The sequence below is a fragment of the Marmota marmota genome, unplaced genomic scaffold, assembly GCF_001458135.2.
Source record: "Marmota marmota marmota unplaced genomic scaffold, marMar, whole genome shotgun sequence".
Lineage (NCBI taxonomy): Eukaryota > Metazoa > Chordata > Mammalia > Rodentia > Sciuridae > Marmota > Marmota marmota.
In genome coordinates this window covers 8288448-8309478 of record NW_025999998.1, presented here as the reverse complement: position 1 = coordinate 8309478, position 21031 = coordinate 8288448, and the positions used below count along the sequence as shown (strand labels likewise).

Below are 21031 nucleotides of genomic sequence, written 5' to 3'. Positions count from 1 at the left end.
CATGCTGAAACAAACTAACAAGAGGAGAAGGTCTTGGAGCTACAAACCCTGGAGTACTCTGGAGAGTGAGGACCCTCCAAGCACAGGTACCAACCAACACCGCAGGAGCATCTGCTCCACAGGGGCTCGTTCAGGCTCCCACGGCAGCATCATGCCATGGACCGAGGTGAGATATAACTACTATATCGAGGAGGACGATAGTGGCGGGGAGGAGGAGGAAGAGTGGAAGGACAACCTTGCCAAGGAGGACCAGCAGCCAGGAGAGATCACCACTGCACAGCTGGATGGCCATACAGACACTCCAGCCCAGTTGTCCATGCTGAACGTGAATGTTGGAGGCCACAGCTACCAGTTAGATTACTGCGAATTGGCCAGCTACCCCAAAACACGCCTGGGCCGCCTTGTCACCTCCACGACCCGCAGCCGCCAGCTGGGCCTGTGTGATGACTATGAGGCAAAGACGGAAGAATACTTCTTCGATCGTGATCCAGATGTCTTCCAGCTCGTCTACAATTTCTACACATCAGGGGTTCTGTTAGTGCGAGATGAGCTGTGCCCTCAAAACTTCCTGGAGGAGCTGGGCTATTGGGGCGTGAGGCTCAAGTACACACCACGCTGTTGCCGCATCTGCTTCGAGGAGCGACGCGAGGAACTGAGTGAACAGCTCAAGATCCAACGCGAGCTGCGCGCACAGGCGCAGGCAGAGGAGGCTGAAGACCTCTTCCGGGACATGCGCTTCTGTGGAGCACAGCGGCGCCGCCTCTGGAACTTCATGGAGAAGCCCTTTTCATCTGTGGCTGCGAAGGTCATGGGGGTGGCCTCCAACCTCTTTGTGCTCATCTCAGTGGTGACACTGACACTCAACACCGTGGAGGAGATGCAGCAGCAGGCAGAGGAGGGCACAGGTGGCGACCCGGGGCCCATCCTGGAGCACCTGGAGATGCTGTGTGTAGCGTTCTTCACTCTTGAGTACCTGCTGCGTCTTATCTCCACACCAGACCTGCGGCGCTTTGCGCGCAGCGCCCTCAACCTCGTGGACCTGGTGGCCATACTGCCGCTTTACCTGCAGCTGCTGCTCGAGGGCTTCACTGAGGAGGTTCAGGGGTACAGCAAGGGCTCAACACATGATCAAGACCTAGAGACGGTGGGCCGTGTGGGCAAAGTGGGCCAGGTATTGCGCATCATGCGCCTCATGCGTATCTTCCGCATCCTTAAGCTAGCTCGCCACTCCACGGGACTGCGTGCCTTTGGCTTCACGTTGCTCCAGTGCTACCAGCAGGTGGGCTGCCTCCTGCTCTTTATCACCTTGGGCATTTTTACCTTCTCTGCAGCTGTCTACTCCGTGGAGCATGACGTGCCTGGCACCAACTTCACCAGCATCCTTCAAGCCTGGTGGTGGGCCGCGGTGAGTACCATGACCCCTGAGTTTCTCTACTCTTTTCATCCCATCACAAAATGGGAATTGATGTTAACAAGTTGGAAAGACATAGACATTTATAGTCTAGTAAGTAACTAGACTTGGTCTCAAGAATCTTTAAATCCTGATTTAGTCTTAAAATTCTTGACAGGCAGATTTTAAGAAAGATTCATTGTGAGTGTGGGTTGTTTCACTGTCTTCATTATTATTAATTACAACCTATGGATCATCCAATATCCTAAATGGTTTATAAAGTTTATGTCATGTAAATATCACATCCCTGGGTGGCAGTTATGATCACCATTTTCTTTAAAAAAAAAAAAAGGCAAGGTTGGGGGGAAAGTAGGAAATTGCTTCAGTTTTCAAGGGAAGCTGTAGATTTATGCAGAGAAGTAAGATTTGACTAAATAGTACTGACTCTAAAATTCTACTGCTTTTGGTTTTAGTTAAATCTGTGTGAAAAGAAACATCTAATATGACACTATTTCTAAGTATACAAAAGTTCTTTCAGTATTACCTATACTTGTTCCATTGTACAGCTAGAGGAATAGGTACAGAGAGTTTGGGTGCAGACACACAGCTCTGGCTGCAAAGCTAGGATCAAAACCCTGTGCCCTTTGCACACCCCAGCACTATCGCTTCCAGACTTTAGTTACTTTTCATACCTTGCCTATTTGTACAGCTAATGTATTAATTATTTTTTCGTTGTTTTCTTTTGTATTTGTCTTTTTATACCTCTTATGCCATTTACTCAAATATCTGTGTTTCTGGTGTTCTTGATGTATCCCTGAAAATAAATGCTAACTAGTTCTTCTCAGTCCAATGAATAAACTAGTATATATGAGAAAGAACTAGATGTAGTCTTTCCTTATTAGAGTAGTTTGCAATGCCTTTAAAGATAGTAAGCAAACATAAAAAGGAAGTAGATATTTTCAATATTCACTTTGTGTATGTTAGAACCCACAGTCTGGTGTGAAATTCTGAGATGAACCATCACAGGGCTACCAACAGTGTAGTATAACATGATGGAAGATTTAGAGCACTGGGTTCTAGTCTCAGATCTGTCAATAATTAACTGTGACTAAATGAACTTCACTCCATCATTCTCTCTGCTCAGTTTCCACATCTCTGAAAGAGGAAGTGAGACTTGTAGAGCTTTGCAGTTCAATGAGTCTTTCTTCCCTTGAAAGCAGAGAGCTCATATGTATACCAGGACTTACAAGCTTTCTTCAATGACAGGATGACATTAGGCTCTTCTAAATGAGCTTAGCCAAATGCCACTCCTCTGATCATATTCCAAGTGACAAAAGGTCATCCCCATAGTAGATAAACCGTGGGTACAGATGGAGCTCATGGAGAATGATTTGTCCCGAGCAAATGACATTTACTTTGGAGGTGACTAAGGCAGGAAGGCAACAGAGTAAATCCTCATGATGATATAATACAAGGTTTAGAGTCAAATTTTAAGTTATCTAAATATCTTAAAAGGCTCACAGAGGTTGGCATTGGCCCTAGGGGACTCTTTCATACTACATTTAACCCACAATGTTTGCTTTAACTTTTTATGTATTAATGTAAACATTTTTATTAGTTATGCCATTAATATTGAATTTTTACTTTTAAAATATTTCCAGAAGTGAATAACCATTGATCCACTTAATTTCCTGATCTGTTTAAGGTACACTGAAGTTTAAAACTTTTAGTTATCCCCTTTTATGTTAAACTGAAATCATTTTACTCGAGATAAATGTTTTCTATAATTTTTACAATAATAATTGAATTACCATTCAGTTTTTATCCATAATTACTTTACCAATTATGCTTTTACCAATGTGAGGTTTTTCCTTTTTTTTCTTTTATTTTTTAGTAGCCATTATCTTTATCAGACACTATTTTCAAGAACTAAATTTTGCACATTCTAACCTTTCTGTTTACCAACAGCCTTCATCCACTTTTTGAGATTTATACCAGTATAAATAATTATGTATTAGATAAATGATAGATAACTTGTTTCTCTTCATTAAGTAAATCTCTGAACACAATAGAAGTAATTCCCCTTGAATTTTAGGACTATTCATTCCCCAGAGCTGATGTTATTAATCTTGTTCTTTCCTGTACTTCTGATTACCTTGTACATTGTGTACTAAGGATTCTTATCCTCACAGAGCAAGGAGGAAGGAATGCTGTCAAGATGATATACACAAAGATGGCTTGGTTTTCGTGTATAGGTGCAAAGTGAAAAGATACAAAATAATGGGCCAATTCCTCATTTAACCCACAAAAGTCCATCTTATTCACTCACTGTGCAAGAAGTTACTGAACACGAATGTGCCAAGTACTATTCCAAGCACTAGGGATACAGAGTGATTGGGGAGGGGATGAAAAAATATTTTCATCATAGAGCTTGCATTCTAGTGGACAAAGACATAATAAATAAGATATTGGTGTGTCTTGTGTGGCAGGATAGGCCAGAGAACAATATGGGTGGTAGAATTTCCCTTTAATGGTATAGTCAGAGAAGGCCTCTTAGAGAAGGTGACATTGAGATAAAACTTGAACGATGAGGAGAAACTCACCTAAATACACATAACTAAATAGACGTCAGAATCTGACCAGTGGAATCCCAAAAGCAACTGTGGATCCAGTGGTCTCCATGAATTTTATTGATCAAACCATCTCATTATTTTAGAAATTTTGAGCACAAATAAGATAAATGTGTATTTAGTTATCTATAAATAAGTGATTTATTGCCATAATAATAATGTCTTAGAAAATACCTCACAGTCCAGAAGCTTAAAACATCAAGCATTCATTTAGCACATCAGTATAAAATTGAGCAGTTTAGTCTGACTTTAACTGGAAGGTTCTTCTCATTTGGTGTCACTTGTTCTCATGTCTGATGGTCAACTGTATGATAGATGGGAGGGGGGAGGTCTGGGCTGCACATCCCTCATATATAGAATAGGAATATGTGCTTGGCTGCGGCAAAGGGCAAAAGGAAGCGTACCAGCCCAATCATGAAAGTGCTGTATTGCTTCTGTTCATATTTTCTTAATTTATTTAATTGTTCATATTTGCTCAACCCAAAGCAAATCATATGGCTGTATTCAGTCAAGAGGCCAGACATGTTGGCCCAACCAGAAGAGGAAAGCTCTGGGAAGTTATGTGGCAAAGAGCTTGACTACGGGGCAATATAACAATTAGGCCCAATATTAACATTATTCTACTTCAGCAGTATATTACTGCTCAAATATATTGCACCCATCAGAAAACATACACTCACAAAATGACAATTTCAAAATGAGGTTTAAAAAAATTATGATTGATATTGTGTTATGCAACTCCAGAACTGTACCCCTTGTAGAATCTTTGCCACATATGCAAAACAGATTTTCTAATCTATTCTCTTATGTTTTTTAGTGTTTTCTGGACAACCCCAAACCTGACTTGCTTATAATAATCTTCCCTGTCTCTATGCCAAGGACCCTGAAACCTTCCTCCTTAATTCTACTTGGAGTTTTAGGAATACAATCATTTTCATTATCGTGACTTCTCCTACAGCTGCAAAACAAATCCCTCATGGGCCCTTTCATCTGCAAAAACTAATGCATGAGGATATAAGATAGACCCGTCTTGCTCGTCTGTCAAATGGAGATTATTTGTGAGTACTAATGTAATAAGAAACATATGTAAACTAGCCTGTTCTAAGACTGCAATAAATAGAAGCTACCATATCTGGCTAGTTGATAGTCTTTATCACACAGAAGCAATAACCTTTGCTGCCAAATTTATTTTGGGGGAAATCAAAACAGAAGTGATTCCTTTTCTACTGGGGAAAAAAAAAGACTGTAAAACATATAAAAGGGTCAATTGTTCTGTCAAGAGAGAACTTCCCAGTGTGCAGATAAACAGGCCATGCCTGGAACAGCTCCAGCAATTTGGGGGTTCTCTAGGTTGTCTGTGAGTGAGAGATGTATGGAACAGATCAACAAGGACAATCAACTCTATGATGAAGCTGTAATTATTGGCCTCTTATGTGGGTATATTTTTAAGTAGAAAAGATCCATTGGACTATCAACAAACCATTTCATTCTGAGCCTTCCAGAGCAAGTTAAAGTTGTAGAAACCAAACAAGAAACTTAGGATGTGAACTCATTACTTCAGAAACTTCTGAAAAGAAAATTTATCTCAAGCCAAGGGACCAAATAATTGCACCCAGAGATCTTGCTCTGATCTTTCTGTTTCCTCAAATATGTTATCCTTTCCTTGCAAAAAGTTGGCATCTGCAAGATCAATGAAGTTTAATTTAATTGATTGCTTTGAGGAGATTCATTTGGAAAAGTGAACTAGTCAGATTACAGTGTGGAAGACAGAAACCAAGGTGGGTATTTGGTATAGGGAAATAGATACATAGGTATTAAAAGGAAGAGCAAGAATAGCAACTGCAGGGAATAGCTGTTGGCCTTAGAGCTAGGAAAACAAATATGAGTAGGCAGTTTAATCAGAGCTTTGGAGCACAGAGGAGGGGCACTGTGTAGCCGATGCACAGATTTCTAAGATGGTCCTGGAGGTTGGTATGAAAAAAATGCTATAGATATCTGTTTTACTGGAGGGATGATAGAAACCAGCAGCAGCAGTTAAGATCCTTCTGACCTCATCCCACCATCCAGGCTCCACAATGTGCCTCCACTTGGTAGAATATAACCAGAAGACAGTAGGTAAGGGAATCCCAGTTACAGAATTACAGAAGTGTATGGAAAGTGTCAGGCCTGGAATTGAGAGACACCAGAGAATGTCTGGCACAAGAGGGGTTAGAGTTCTCCTAGTTCCTTCAGAAACAGCACAGGAGCTATAAATGGGACAAGGGCTCATAGACACTTAATGACTTTTGATCTTATGGGTCCCTGATTTAGAAATGGTCCTCTTATACATCTTCAAAATATGCTCTTCTCATTGTCCAGTAGAACTTATGTGGAGCCTGATGGAGTTTTAGAGGGCAATGAGAGGTTCTGAATAAGCTCAGGATACAGAGGACAGCATACTGGGTACCTTCTTGTGGGTGGATTAATAGAGCCCAGACTTGAAATGGTTTTACTTTCATGCACACATGCCTCCTTATTGTGCCACTTATGTACATGTTGGAGTTTTAATATACAGATGAGTGTTGTTCTCTTCAAGGTGATTGTCCATGAGCTCATTCTAACAGTGTTTCCACTAATCGAAACATTCTTTGAATTCCAATGAGGAATTACCTTCAGAGATTGTGACATGTACATTTACTTTTTTGTGATGGTACTACCTATTTACCTTTCTTGAGGCTGCATTCAGTATGTTATTTATTTATTAACTTTTTTTTAGTCATAGTTGGACACAATATCTTTATTTTATTTTTATTTGGTGCTGAGGATCGAACCCAGGGCCTTGCACATGCTAGGTGAGCGCTCTACCACTGAGCCACAACCACAGCCCCTGTGTTCAGTATTTTAAAATAGTCAAAAGTCATCTTGAGTTTAAGATTAGTACCTAGAATTAACTATCAAAGTGGATACAACCTTATATCAAAGTCTTGCCACAAGTCTTTTGTGCAAATTATAATCAAAACAGGATTCCAAAAATATTTGTTACAACAGTAGCATGGGTAAATATCGTCTTTGAAACCAACTGCTTTGAAGGTCAACATACGCCGAAATATATAATAATCTTAGGCAGAAAAGGCCAGTTTTTACCACCTTCAATTCTTTGAGAAAACTAGGAAGGATATTATTTTCAAAAATTAGTTTTATTCCCTGAGGTCACAATTCCTAGATTCATGGGTATCAAGACTTTCTCTATGCCTGTTTTTAAAAAACTTTTTACTGGTGCATTATAATTATACATAACAGTGGGATTCAGAGACAGACATGGTAGCATAGTCCCGTAATCCCATTGACCATTGACCCTGGGTGCTGGCATTGGAGGACTGCAAGTTCGAGGCCAGCTCGGGCAATTTAGCAATATCCTCAACAACTTAACAAGAACCTGTCTCAAAATAAAAAATAAAAATTGGGGATGTAATTCAATGGTAAAGAGCCCTGGATTCAATTCTTAGTCCTGGGGGGGGTGGAGAAAGAATAAAAGGAAGGAAGGAGGGAAGGAAAGAAGGAAGCAAGAGAGGGAGGGAGAGATGGATGGATTCTTTGTAATATATTCATACATGCATTATAATTTAGTCAATTATTCTTCATTGCTCCCCCTTTCACTTCTTTCCCTCCTTTCTCCCCCTGATCCCCCTTTTCTACTCTGCTGGTTTCCCTTATATTATCACCCACCCCACCTCATTTTTTTTTCTCTAGCTTCTAATATGGGAAAATATACAACTCTTGACTTTCTAAGTCTGGCTTATTTCACTTACCATGTTCTCCAGTTCTATTTTCCTGCACATAACATAATTTTGTTCTTCTTTGTGGCTAAGTAAAACTCCATTTATGTATATATAGCACATTTTCTTTCTCCATTCATCCATTGATGGACATCTAGGCTGATTCCATAATTTGGCTATTGTCAGTTGCATTGTTATAAACATGGGTGTGCCGGCACCACCTAATTCTTTATGAAGGAAACACATTCCTTTTTCAAAGTAGAAATCCAAATGCAGTCGTTGTAAAGTTTTGGAGGAAAATTTGTCCTCATAATGTTTGGCAGGTCAGGGTTTGCTGATTAATGAGTAAGCAGCTGGGGGAAAGTCACATTCTGGCTTTGGGGATCCAAAGTTAAGGAAAATATGTATGTTTTCAGCAGAATGATAGTTTTCAGTTTACAGAATGGCAGGGTCAACCAATTTTTCTGGATATTAAGTTGGCTTGCAGACATTTTGGTCATGTTTCCAATCCAACTCCTACTAATGTGAGAAATCACTCAATGAGGTCACCTGGGTCAGTTCTGGGCCTTCAGGGTTTAATGTCCATCTAGGGAGAAATGGTTTGGCATATGGAACCTGGATTTTAAAAGAAGTTCCTACAGCCAAGGAATCTTAATTCCTCCCAGAGCAAGAAACAGATCAGTAATTGAATCAAATTAGCCACAAAATAGACAACACATAAATTAACTGTACATTTTGAAAAAATTCTTGGGAACCAGTCGCACACAGCCTCCTAGCAGAAGAGGTCTTTTCTCTAAAATTAGAGATCCAAGACACAATAGGCACATCAAATATTTATTCATCTTTAAGCCAATTTTCTTTGCTTTTGACTTTTCACTCAAAGTTCAGCCAAAGAAGAAACAAAACACAAAGAAGTTGGGGCTGGGGCAAAGCAAAGCCAGTGTGGGATTAATCAAAGCTTAAAATAAGCACTGTCTTAATTATTTTCCTTCCTCTGTGTCCTCCCTCTGCCCCTGACCCCTACCTCCCCGCACACACATCCTGGATCCTTGAGTGTTGGTTTACTGCAAGGACTCCCAGTTGGATTTTCCTGGATGTTTCATATCCTAAAGCTACCCCATCCTACCGCTCACCTCTGCACTCAAACTCTCTTTAGCCCTCCTCCAGGGGGTGTGAGTTAATGGTGTCAGTGTCAGATGAAAATTACTGCTCAACTCACACACCTGAGTGGAGATCTGATCGGGTTTTTTAACTTTTGATATGGCAGGTAAGAAAACACACACACACACACACACACACACACAAGCATCCATCACAGCCTCTCATTACCCTTTCACCCAGAAGTTAGGAAAAGCAGATTCTCTACAAGAGCCAGATGGCACCCCTCCCCCTAATCTCCCTCAGCCAGCAATTAGCAGAAGTCAGGGAGGAGCCTGTTTCCACAGCCTGTGGGTCCAAAGAGCTTAACAAATATAAAGCTTCTGGTACAGAGCGTACCTGTCAATGTTGGTCTTTGCCACCCTTCGGCTGGGATGAGCTTTAAGATATGGGGTCCCTTGGATTTGCCTACATGTTACATGCACTAACATTATTGCTCACATGTTCTATACCAGGCATTCCTTCATTTCCTGTAACAATCCTTTAAAAAGTAGAAACTGAGATCAAGAGAGCGTAAATGACTCACCCAACTCACATGGTTGGGAAGTGGATTCAGACCCAAGAAGTCTAGTGTGGTACCTGTTTTCTTAACCTCATCTACATCATCCTGCCTCTTCTATGCTTGCTTATTTTCTTCCCCTATGGGAAAGGCAGCACATCACTCAGCAGTTCTCTCATCAGAGATGGAGCTCTGAGCCCTGAAACCTCACCGGGAGGTACACTTTGCCTTATTCTTTTTTTTAAAACTGAGGATTGAACCCAGGGGTACTTTACCACTGAGCTACATCCCCAGCCCCTTTTATTTTTATTTTTAGAGACAAGGTCTTGCTAAGTTGCTGAGGCTGGCCTTGAACTTGAGATCCTTCTGGCCCAACGTTAGGATTTGCTGAGGTGACAGGCATGTGACACTGCCCCCTGGCACACTGTCTCCTTTTGATGGGCTAGACAGAGCTGTGATTCTTATCAGCTTCACCAGATTTTTCAGCTGACTCATTTCTCCATTTCATTCTTATTGATCAATCAATCACACTTGTAAGTTCAAACTGACCCTTACATCTTCAAAACAAAAATGGTTTCATTTCTAGGCTAAAGGCCACTTCAGAATGGTTAGTAGGTGAATTTGTATGATTACTGCTATCTCCTGGAATATTGTGGCAATGACTGTACAAATCAATGGAGCAACAAGTGCCACCTGAAGTTGTGCAAGGCAGAATTTACAACTGTGAGCAACAGCGTGGCTTAAGAGGCTTCTAGTAACTTGGCCAACAGTTCAGGGACCACAGGAAGCACATGAGACATAAAAAAAATGGGTCCCCAAGGGATTTTCCCAAGGTTTTCTCTGGCTATACTAACTGATAACTAGTCCCATGGGTATCTGCATTTTAAAACAGAAGCTTGTTAACCTAAATAAATCTCTCATTAGTGGGATTTAAAGCAGTGTGACGAGTGGTAAGAAGAATTTCATGTGGAGTGTGCATAATTTGAGTCTGTGAGGTCTTCCAACAATACCTTCACAAAATAAGAAGTGTTTCTCTGGACACTTGCAATTAAGGTGCCTTCATATAAAATATCTCCATTGAACTATATGACAACTCTGAGAAGTGCTATAATTGTCTTCATTTTAAAAGATGAAAGGAAGACAATGGAGGCGCTGAATGCCATTTGTGTGCATGATAGTATGTTGAGTGCTATATATTTATTTTCTAAATTTAGTCTTCACAAGAATCATGGGAGTTAGGTGGTACCATCTAAGTAACTGAATGTTTTGCCCAAGGGGTCTCAGCTGGGAAGAGTCAGGGTCAGAATTTGAACACTGGTTTTTACTGGCTGCTGAGAGCCACAGCCAGTTGGAATGGCCCCTGGCATTTTGCCAATACTATTGGTTGAGAGGTGAGCCATTAAGATGATGCTGGATTGATTCAATTGTATATTAGACCCTTGCTGTCCGCCTCAGGCGCTGGCTACTTTGAAGTTCTCCCAGGGATTCCTGGAGAGTTCACGTTGGTTGGGGAAGTGCCGGAGGGGAGGAGGGATTTCCGGTTGGTGTGTGGTGTGTTCCTGAAGGAGTCGCGCGTGGGTGGTGTTCAGGAGAGTTCCTGGGGAGTGTGCATGGAATGCTGTTGGAGTTCAGGCAATAAAGTTTCCTGTTTGTAGATACAAGTGCTTTGTGGCGGCTCGTTGATTTGTGCCCAGCTAGACTGCGGCAACTGGCTTTAAGTCCAAGCTCATTTCTAATACATTCGTGATCCAGGCCAACCCAGGGAACTCCTATTCTGATGCTGGCCCCAGCTGGGGACAGGGGTAAGGAGATAATAACCAGCATTTACTCAGCACATTCTGCACCAGGAATTCAACATGTTATCTTAAATTCTCTTTACAATAACCCTTTAAAGTAAGTATCTCTACCCCCATGTTATATGTGAGTACTATGAGGAATAGTCAGGTTTCAAACCAGAGTCTTCGAGCTCCTTAGCCTGTATTCTTTCCATGGCATAAGTCCTATTGGCAGACTTTCTGATACCCTCTGAAGCTGGCTCCGTAAGAAGCTGTTACATGCCCCTGGGTGCCTGCAGGGAGACAGCGGATGCCCTCCTGCCTGTTTCTGTCTTTCTCCTCCCTCATAATACTAACAGTTCCATTCTGCTTTCCCTCCATACAGGTGAGCCTCTCCACTGTGGGCTATGGAGACATGTGCCCAGAGACCCACCTAGGCAGGCTCTTTGCCTTCCTCTGCATTGCTTTTGGAATCATTCTCAATGGGATGCCCATTTCCATCCTCTACAACAAGTTCTCTGACTACTATAGCAAGCTCAAAGCTTATGAATATACCGCCATACGTAGGGAGAGAGGAAACGTGGATTTCATACAGAGAGCCAAAAAGAAGATGGCTGAGTGTCTGGCTAGAAGCAACACATAGCCCACCCCAAGGCAAGAGAATACTTCATAGGCTTTGTCTCTGGTAGATTCCAGGAATTTTAAGACTTCATTTGCTTCCTTTATTATTATGAATGGCAGAAAGAACATGTGGGGCAGACATACACAAAGGCATTCACTTCATAAAATTCTATCTCTAGAAATATTCATTTTGGCCAGAATGCCTCATTTTGCTCATGCAACTGAGTTGCATGCAAAAACCTAACCTTTCCAATGATGCTGATGTTGAAAATAGTTTGAAAGGAGCACTATCTTGGATTTGTCTTTTAGCTTCTCATGGCATCCATATTTTTGGAATTGAGTTCACTTGAGATAATTTTCTTAAATAAAATGAAGATGTTTTTATTCAGTTCAGGGAGATGGAGTGTCACAGCAGGAACTATGTGAGCTTTGGAGGTAGACCAACCTCTCAGTCAAAATCCCAGATCTACCAAACTATATGATTTGAGCCAAGTTACCTTAACCCTCTGAGCCTCAGTTTCTTCAGTTATAAAATATAGGTAATAACAACTATCTTGAGTATGAGTATGTAGATTAGAGACACTTGTAAATGCTCAGTGAATGATAGATGTTTAAGTTGTTGGAGTGGGTATTGTCTAATAAACTCTCTAGAACAGTGGTTCTCAATTAAGGGCAGTTTTGCCCCTAGGACATGTGACAATGTCTAGGGATTTTTTTTTTTAATTGTCCATACTGTGAAGGACGGAGAGGGAGGCTTCTGACATCCAGTAAGTGGAGACCTAGGGTACTGATGAACATCCTACAATGCACAGGACACCCCCGCAAACAGCAAATTATCTGACCCCAAATGTCAATAATGCCCAATTTAAGGAACTGGTCTAGACATGATATGGGAGCCCCAACTTGACCTGTGAAATAAGTCTGAGTGTATTAATTCCCCCTTCTTTTAAAAGGAGCCCCTCATTGTCCTCATATCTCAGGCCTCTGGCCATTCTCCTTTCCACAAAAGTGGGAAAAAATCAAACCTACCTTTTGAGTAATTGCTCTGAGTCAAGGACTGAACAAAGGGCCTTCACTCTGTGCTATGTGTCAGTTGGGAAACTAGGACCCACAGTGGGCCATGGTCATTTATCTCCCTGCAATTTTCTCCCTTCGTAGGTCTATTGGAAATTGAAGTCTTAAAATTAAAGGCCTGTCTGAACTGAGCACACAGAGATTCCCCCTGTAACTAGAGCTTGTCCTGCTGTCAAATTTGTCTCCGAGTGTGACTGGGCCTATACCTGTGTCATATAAATAAGATTAATAGTTGCTTGTCTTCCAATGACAAGCACTGTCGATTGTATGCATAGTATATAGTATAGTATTAGCCCTTAACATAACCATAAATAAGATATTCTATTCCTTTTTTATTTAGGAAGCAATTTGGCTGCATTCATACAACTGGTAAATGGTAGAAGTAGATTTCAAGCCTAGATCCATCTTGTCCACAAGGCACTTGCTCTGTCTAAACTTGCTCTCAAATTGCATCAGCATCACCCACAGGGCTGCTTAGAGCAGAATGCTGAACCCACCCTGCACAGGTGTCCCAGGGGCATGAGGATTTGGATTAGCATTTCTAACAAGTTCCAGGTGATGCCACTGGTACACATTTTGAGAGCCACTTTGCATTGCCCCTTCCATGAGACCATGATTATGAAAATAGGCTGCAGCTGACAAAACTACCTGTAGCTCTTCCTCTTAGTCCACATGTTCTGATCATCATAAATGAACTCCCATCTGAAGCTGTGGGCAGAAAGGCTACTGTTGCAAGGTTGCTAAATAAAGTACAGGTAGCCAAGGCATCTTTGTTTTGTGCTACTACAACAGAATGCTGCAGAGTAGTGTATAAAAAACAAATATATTTCTCTCAGTTCTAGAGGCCAGGGAGTCCAAGACCAAGGTTAAGAGCAGGTTTGCTTGTTGGGAGAGGGCTGCTCTTGGTTTCCAAGACAGTGCCTTACAGTTGCATCCTCCAGAAGAGGAACACTACAATGGACATGTCACAGGCAAACCCATCAAATGCTGCATGAAGCCTTTTATAAGGCATGAGGGAGAAGCCTTGTGGCCTAATTATCTCTTAAATGTCCAACCTCTTAATTCTGCCATATTAGCAACACCTGAAGTTTAGAGGAAATTCCTTTCAAATCATGGCACCAGAAAAATTTAAATTCTGTATAAACCAAAAATATTTTTTAGTAGAAACATGTCCAAATATTGCATATTATATATACTTCTCCTAAAAAATTATTTATCTGAAATTCAAATTTAACTGGGTCCCCGATATTTTCCTTTCTAGACCTGGCAATTCTATACTATTGCTTTTGATAGGCAGTTTCCTCATATGGATGGAAATTATTCCCAGGTCCTAAACCCCACCCAAACATGAGCCTCTCAGCCAAGGGAGGCTTCTCTTCACTCTTGCCAAATAAAAGAAGGAGGAATTTCAAATCAGTTTTCTTGCCAGAAACAAATTATGCAGTTACAATGTGTGGGAGATCCAGAGGACGGCTTATACAAATGTCTGTCATATTCAACATGGCAGCTGCCCCTCCTCTCCACCTCCCACTTCCTGCTCCTTCTGTGGTCCTGAGGGGAAGGATTTATTGATGAAGTGTGTCTTCTGGGTCTGAGGGGCACAGTGAATAGGAAGGGCCAATTTTCATCACATCTCCCTCTGCTGGAGGCCCAGGAAGAATGACTCATACCTACCCAACAGAAGAAAATCTGGGAGCGAAAAAAGTAGGGATTGGTAGCAGGAAGGGTTAGGAGACGTCCTAATGGCAATGATGGAATTTTTCAGGCCCCCAGGGTACAGTCTAGTAAATGACAATAGGCCACCTCCTCCCAATCTCACTGGCCACATCTGCTCAGACAGCTGTGTGCTTCCTCCCCAGGGAGTAAGACTGACAGACAGATGAAGTTAAAACAAAATGAACATTTCATGAGCTTTGCTGTACATTCATGCACAGAGCCAATATTATTTAGTATACTCCTTCAACTGCCCTATGAAGTAGGTTTCAAGGTAGTCACTTACAGAGAATTTGACACATTGAACGTGGTCTGGATTTTAAACCTGGCTCTGCCACTTACCATGAGGTTGAATCATGTGCAATTGCCATTTTCATCAAAAATGACCGAATACTGGCAATTTCATCTGGTATAGCCTGATAGAGTGTAACAACAATTTCTTGAAACTTGTTTCTCCATTGTTAAAATGGAAATAATAATAGTGTCTTCCTCAGGACTATGATGGTAATTAAATGATATAAAATATATTTAAAATCTTTAGCTGTTTGGCACATGTTATATACTAAGTAAATATAGATCATCATCATCATCATCACTAATATGCTGGCTGCATAAGAAAATCCTACAGGCCCAGAGAGAACCCCGTGTCATTGAGGAGTCTGTGGATGAAGACAGATTTTGAATCTTGTCTGTTGAACACTCTGCTTAAGGATCCAGGTCAGTGTGTCCAAAAGAACTCTCCACAAGTGGAAACATATTAGCACTGCCTGATACAGTAAATGCCAGACATCTTTGGCTGCTGACCACTTGAACCGCAGATAATATACCCAGAGATAAATTTTTACATTTTTGTTTTATTGAATTTCATTTTTAAATTTAAACAGGCATATGTGACTAGAGGCTACCATATTGGACAATATGTACATATAGGCCTTTCTTCTGCCTTCATGGAAGTATTTGTTTCTGAGGCCAGGAGAGGTTCTTATATTTTTAGGTGAAATAAAATGCAAAAAAACAAACAAACAAACAAACAAAAAAAAAAAACAGGAGGAAGAAAACATAACATGTCCTCCCTCTTGTCCCTTCAGGCTTGGGAGTGGTAATGGCCTCCCACTCTTGCTAGTCCCTGAGTATCTTACCACTCCTTGATGGTTTCCTTTATCCTGATCACACCTCTGTATATACAATCTTTATTAAATTCTCTTCAACTAAACTCCTTGTGTGTTCCACCTATTTCTTGCTGTGACCCTGATTAATACACATTGTGCATTGTAAGAAAAAATACGTTGTTTTGCCACCAAAAAGATGGCATATGTTCATTTGATAATCATACTTCTCCAACACATAGCCCCAGACTCAGAAACACAGTCCTCAAATTTAGAGGCCAAGAAGCATATCCAGCTCACAGATGATTGGCAGGACAGTGATAATTGGCACCTGTAAGTGCTAATAAGTGATTTTTCCTTCCTGTCAAAGGCCTCAGGCTCTGCCCTCTTTAGGAGCTGAGCATATGAGGGCATTGTGTACATAAAATTAATCGGAATAGATATAAATAGAAACAGAAGTTTGCATGCCCTCAAAGGACATCAAGAAGCCATTTTGGTCAGGCTCCTACCTTCATACAGGTAAAGTGTACTCAAATTTATTTTGTGGGTGATATAACTGAAACCCAGAGAATTTAAAAATGCTCAGATGTACCTGTTTGCCATGCTGCCCTCCCCTTTCCATGTGTGCAACAGCAATCACATCACTCTTTCCCATTTTTGCCATAGTTCTCTAGCAAACAACATAAATCTGTCAGAATTGACATTCAAGATCTACTTTCCATTCTGGCATGTGCTCACTGTGTGGACTATTGTCATGCTATCCTTAATAAATACCTAGTAAGTTTTAATAAGTGAACCTCAGTTTCTACATTATAATGTGGAGATTATTGACCTCTTGTTGGGAGGATTATCTGAGAGAAAAATGCAAAGTACTACAATATCTATCCTCTATTAGGTGCCCAGTCCATGATACCTCTTATTATTTGTTTTTTTATAAAGAGAATGTGGATACTGTCGACCATCCAGAGTGTTTCCTTCTTTGGTGGTCATCAAGGTCCACGGTCATTAGGCCATTCAAAAATACTTTAGTTTTCCTGGAATGTATCCATGACCAACAGCTTTTCCTCACCATATTCAAGGGATTTGTGGCCAAGTGTCTTGCTTTAACCAAACAAATATAAGTAAAAGAGCAATGTATTACTTCTGAGTAGAGGCATTTAATTGATGTTTCTCTACCATAGCCCTCCTGGTTTTTGTGATTGTGGAAACAGATGTCAAGATAGAATAAACATAAGCTAACAGCTCTGAATAGCAATGATGAGCAGAAGCTCAGGCTGACCCTCATTGGACATTAAATGTAAATAAGAATACAACTTTGTTGCATAAAGCATTGAGATGTTGGAATTATTTCTTTTTGCAGCCATAATCTAATCCATTTTGATAAATACCTCTCTCTGCATCAAGATTCAAGGAAAACTGAAACTTCTCTGTCTCATCACAAAAAAGTGACCTGAAAGATTTGTATGTCTTAAATGTTCATGGTCCCCAAAGTAATTGTCTACATCTCCTATATAGTGCTGGATAATAATGCTTTCTAAAATGTATCTCGGACCTACTGCATGCCAAGAATTTTGCTGGAGACTTTAGGCAAGTTAATGTGTACACTTAGCAACATGTATGGCATACAATTCAGGCTCATCCTCATGGTTGTCATCATAATTACACAGTTCTTACGAAAACTCAGGGAGGTAGAGACTGCTAATGTTCCCATTTGACACAAGAGGAAACTAAGGCACAAAGCAGTTATGTAATATGCTCAAGATTTCAGAGGCAGGAAATAATGCAGCAAGAAACCAAAGTCTTATCTTTTCCCCACTGGGCAATGAGGACCACTAAACTCTGTGCAGTACACTTTCATGAGATAGCTCTGTCTCCCACTGGTGGGGCAGGTGCCTCAACATCAAAATGGTCCCTCTGCTTCCACCACTCACAGCTGGTGTAGACTAATTTGTTGAGAAGGGAAAGAAACTGGGCTCCCCCAGGTCAACTCATCCATGGAAATTAAAATTTGGTATTCAGGAGGAAGATTGTTTTTTCTACCAGCTTCCAGATTCACTACCAAGAGGGGTTTCTCCCGCCTCCTTCATTTTCTTCAAAATCTCTAGGCTTATCTGTCATTTATTTCTATTTCATAAGTAGCATGGGACAAGGGGCCAGTGACAAGCTTTCCCTGCTCTGTTCATCCCCCTAAAGCTGCAGAGCCCAAACAGGGAGGAAGAGAGATAGCCCAGACGCAGACAGACCTTCCACCCGACCTCCACACCCTCAACTTCCTCCAGGCCATTTATTTCATTAAAGCACAGGATGCTCAAGGGAACCTTGGGAAAGGGGACAATTTCATTTTTCCTATGTCTCGGAAATTAAAATTCTTTCCAAAAAATAATTTGCTTTGTTCTTTGAGAAAGCTGAGAGGAGAAAAGAGGTCAACAGAGTGAGAGGTAAGAAAATGAAAGGCAAAAAAGAAAAAAGAGAAAAGGTGGGAAAATGGAAAGATACCTAGAAAATGGAAAGACAGATTTAGATGGAGAAGGAAGAAAAGAGAGCAAAAGTAGAAAACCAATGAAGCTGGTTCTGTGCCTTCACTGCAGCAGCAGTTTATCCGAATTTTTATCTTTTTCTAAAATTTTAATTAATACTATATTGAAAGTCATCAATAATACTATATTGAAAGGATAGTACCAATGTATTGCCAAAGTATTTTAGGGAGTCTCTTCCTTGTGCTTCCACTAGTATCCCCAGAAAAGCCTGGAATTCCATGATTCCCACACATCTGGATTTATGTCTGTGGTTCATCTTAAATGACATGGAGCACTGACAAGGGGACACTTTCTAGTTCAATTCACCTATGTTCAAAATGCAGTCCTTGCCCTTTGTTTTTACTCAAAAAATGGATAATGGATCCATGTGACAAACACTCTTCTAGGCACTGGGTTACAATGAGCAAAATCCTCGGCCTTCCTAAAACTTCTATTTTAGAGGAATAAAATAAAAGGAAAATATGCAGTATCTTAGCAATAAGCATAACAGAGAAAATATAAACCACAGGAGGAGGATAAGAAATAACATTATTGGGGTGAGTCACAATTTCAAATACAGAGGTCAGGATGGACCTTATTGTGAACAATGAAACAAATGTTGGGACAAAACTTCCGAGGGGGTGAGGCTTTAACTCTGCACGCATCTTGGAGAGGCACAAATACAAAACGCAGATGCTCTGTGAGAGCACACCAAGGCATTCGAACAATCCCACAGAATGAAGATTGTCCCATCCACTAGTGACCAGTGCTTAGTATGACCAGGAGCAATGAGGTAGCTACAGGTTATGTGGAACAGTAAAGAGACTGGAGGATCAATAGAGTGTAAGCTGTGCTGCAAAGACTTGTTGAAGTTCAGACATTATGGGAAATGAACTGGAAAAAAAAAAAGTGGTGATCAAAAAGTGGAATGTTTGACACTGACATCATGGAAGGGTTTCCATTTTCTCAATGGCACCATATGGAGACAGACTGGGAGTGGCTGAAATAGTGTAGAAGACAAAACTGAAGGGGAGGAGATCAAGGGTATTGGAAATATAGCTGAGTAGACTTTAAAATCCCCAAGAATTTGAGAAGAATGCTGTTGGAGAGGATGACAGAAGCCAAGTCCTATCCTTCTAGGAATCAGAGGGAGAACCTAGAGGTCAGTAGAGGAGTGTAAGCAAAAAAGTCTGATGACTTGCAAACAACATTGGCTTGGAGCAGTTAGAAGAGGGAAGCAGAATGTCTGGAAGAAGCACTAGGAACTAGAAGAACAAGTACTTTACTCCTGGTCAAGAAAGTAAGGGCCTTTGGATTATTTCCCATTATTTAAGGGAACTGCAAGGATGGAAGGGACCCTGGGGAGCCAGGTACAAGTTAAGTTTATCATCATTTCACTAGGGAACAAAACTGGTATTTTCTGGACAGGTGGGTCAAATATGCTATGTGGCATAGAATAGTTCCACAAAACAAAGTTACTGGTGCATCCAATAGAATCCTCATTGCAAAACATAATACAGTTAGGAAGTGAGACCATTCAACATTCAAAGGAAAGGTTAAGAGTATAGGGGGAATTACTGATTATTGACACTGGGTTCCAAGGACCACAATAGAAGAATAGTAGAATTTGGGAAGAATAGAAGTTGGAGTCAGAAAAGAGGATGTCAGCATGAAAGTCTGGGAGCTAAGTGACCACCCAGTCCTCCTAGGCTTTGTCTGGTGACTGCCCTTGACAGAATGGAGAAGCAGTGAGATGGTTCTGCTGGCCTCAGGGCAAGTGGCAGTAACAAAGCTGTGTGTGTAGAAGGTGAGAGGGAAATGCTGTTGTGATTCCAACTCACCACACTTGCTGATGGAGGCAATAAGTCAAGACAAGGGGCAATATTTCTGCATTACTCAGAACTTGACATTCCTTCTTAGCCTTGGATACTGGAAGAAAACAGGTCTTCCAAGGGCTTTCCCAAGTCCTCTTGATTCTGCCACATCTAAGCTCTATAATCTTTCTGGGCCAGTTCCATCATTTTTAATGTGGCCCCGTAAGATCTATTTCAAGGATTAGAAAATGTTTGGAAATATCTAGATGATCTAGTCAGTGTATGTGGTAGGTACTTCCTACTGTGAGCCCCACAGCTTATACATTTCCGAGTTTAAATTCCAGATCTGCTTCTTCATGCATGAACTAGATAGGACTTATGCCTCTGTTTCCCTTTTAAGTAGGATTGGAAAAACCATACCAGGTACATAGGACTTTCATAAGTAATCGATGAAAGGCTAATGTAACTAATGTAATGAGCTATTAAATTTTGCTTTCTTCTTGCTGGAGAAACTGCAACGAATTTATAATAAGTATATATTTGTTTCTCTCTACTTCTACTGATTTCTAAAGTGAACCATCTGGCCCCTATGCTTTGGGCTCCCATGTTTCAGGAAAAATTAGGTGTTTCTTTGAGAAATTGTCAGGGCTGCTACTCAGGCCTTTGGGAGGCTAGAAAATATTAAAGGATAAGGTGAAATCTTGCCAAACCAGAAGTCCACGGAGACTAGAGTTTGGAAATGACATGGAGCTGCGAATGAACCAAGCCCAGGATAAGAGAGTTAAATTCCATAAGATAGAAGGAAAAGAGGCCAATAATCTTCAAGGAAGTAGCAGGGGCCTGTACGGACTAGAGAGTATGCAGACCTGCTCCTTCTCTCCCAGCCCCATCACACTGTGGCTGTTTCTGCAATCTAGAAGTCAAGAGTACCATGTCATATGGAGAGCAAGCATGTGCCATTCCCCTCAACCTCTCATCTC

The 21031-nt window shown here is 41.0% G+C and overlaps 1 protein-coding gene across 1 annotated transcript; it reads left to right on the top strand.

Annotated features, from left to right (window-relative positions):
• The first annotated feature begins 1 nt into the window (after position 1).
• Positions 2–11850, top strand: Kcnv2 (potassium voltage-gated channel modifier subfamily V member 2). The gene is made up of 2 exons (XM_015492962.1): positions 2–1405; positions 11593–11850. Exons 1-2 carry the CDS (start codon positions 2–4, stop codon positions 11848–11850), a joined length of 1662 nt encoding a protein of 553 aa, XP_015348448.1.
• Positions 11851–21031: the final 9181 nt, after the last annotated feature.

Coding starts and splice junctions, on each gene's coding strand:
- Kcnv2 (XM_015492962.1), top strand. CDS start 2: ATGCTGAAACAAACTAACAAGAGGAGAAGGTCTTGGAGCTACAAACCC. Junction 1,406..11,592: donor AAGCCTGGTGGTGGGCCGCG/GTGAGTACCATG, acceptor CCCTCCATACAG/GTGAGCCTCTCCACTGTGGG.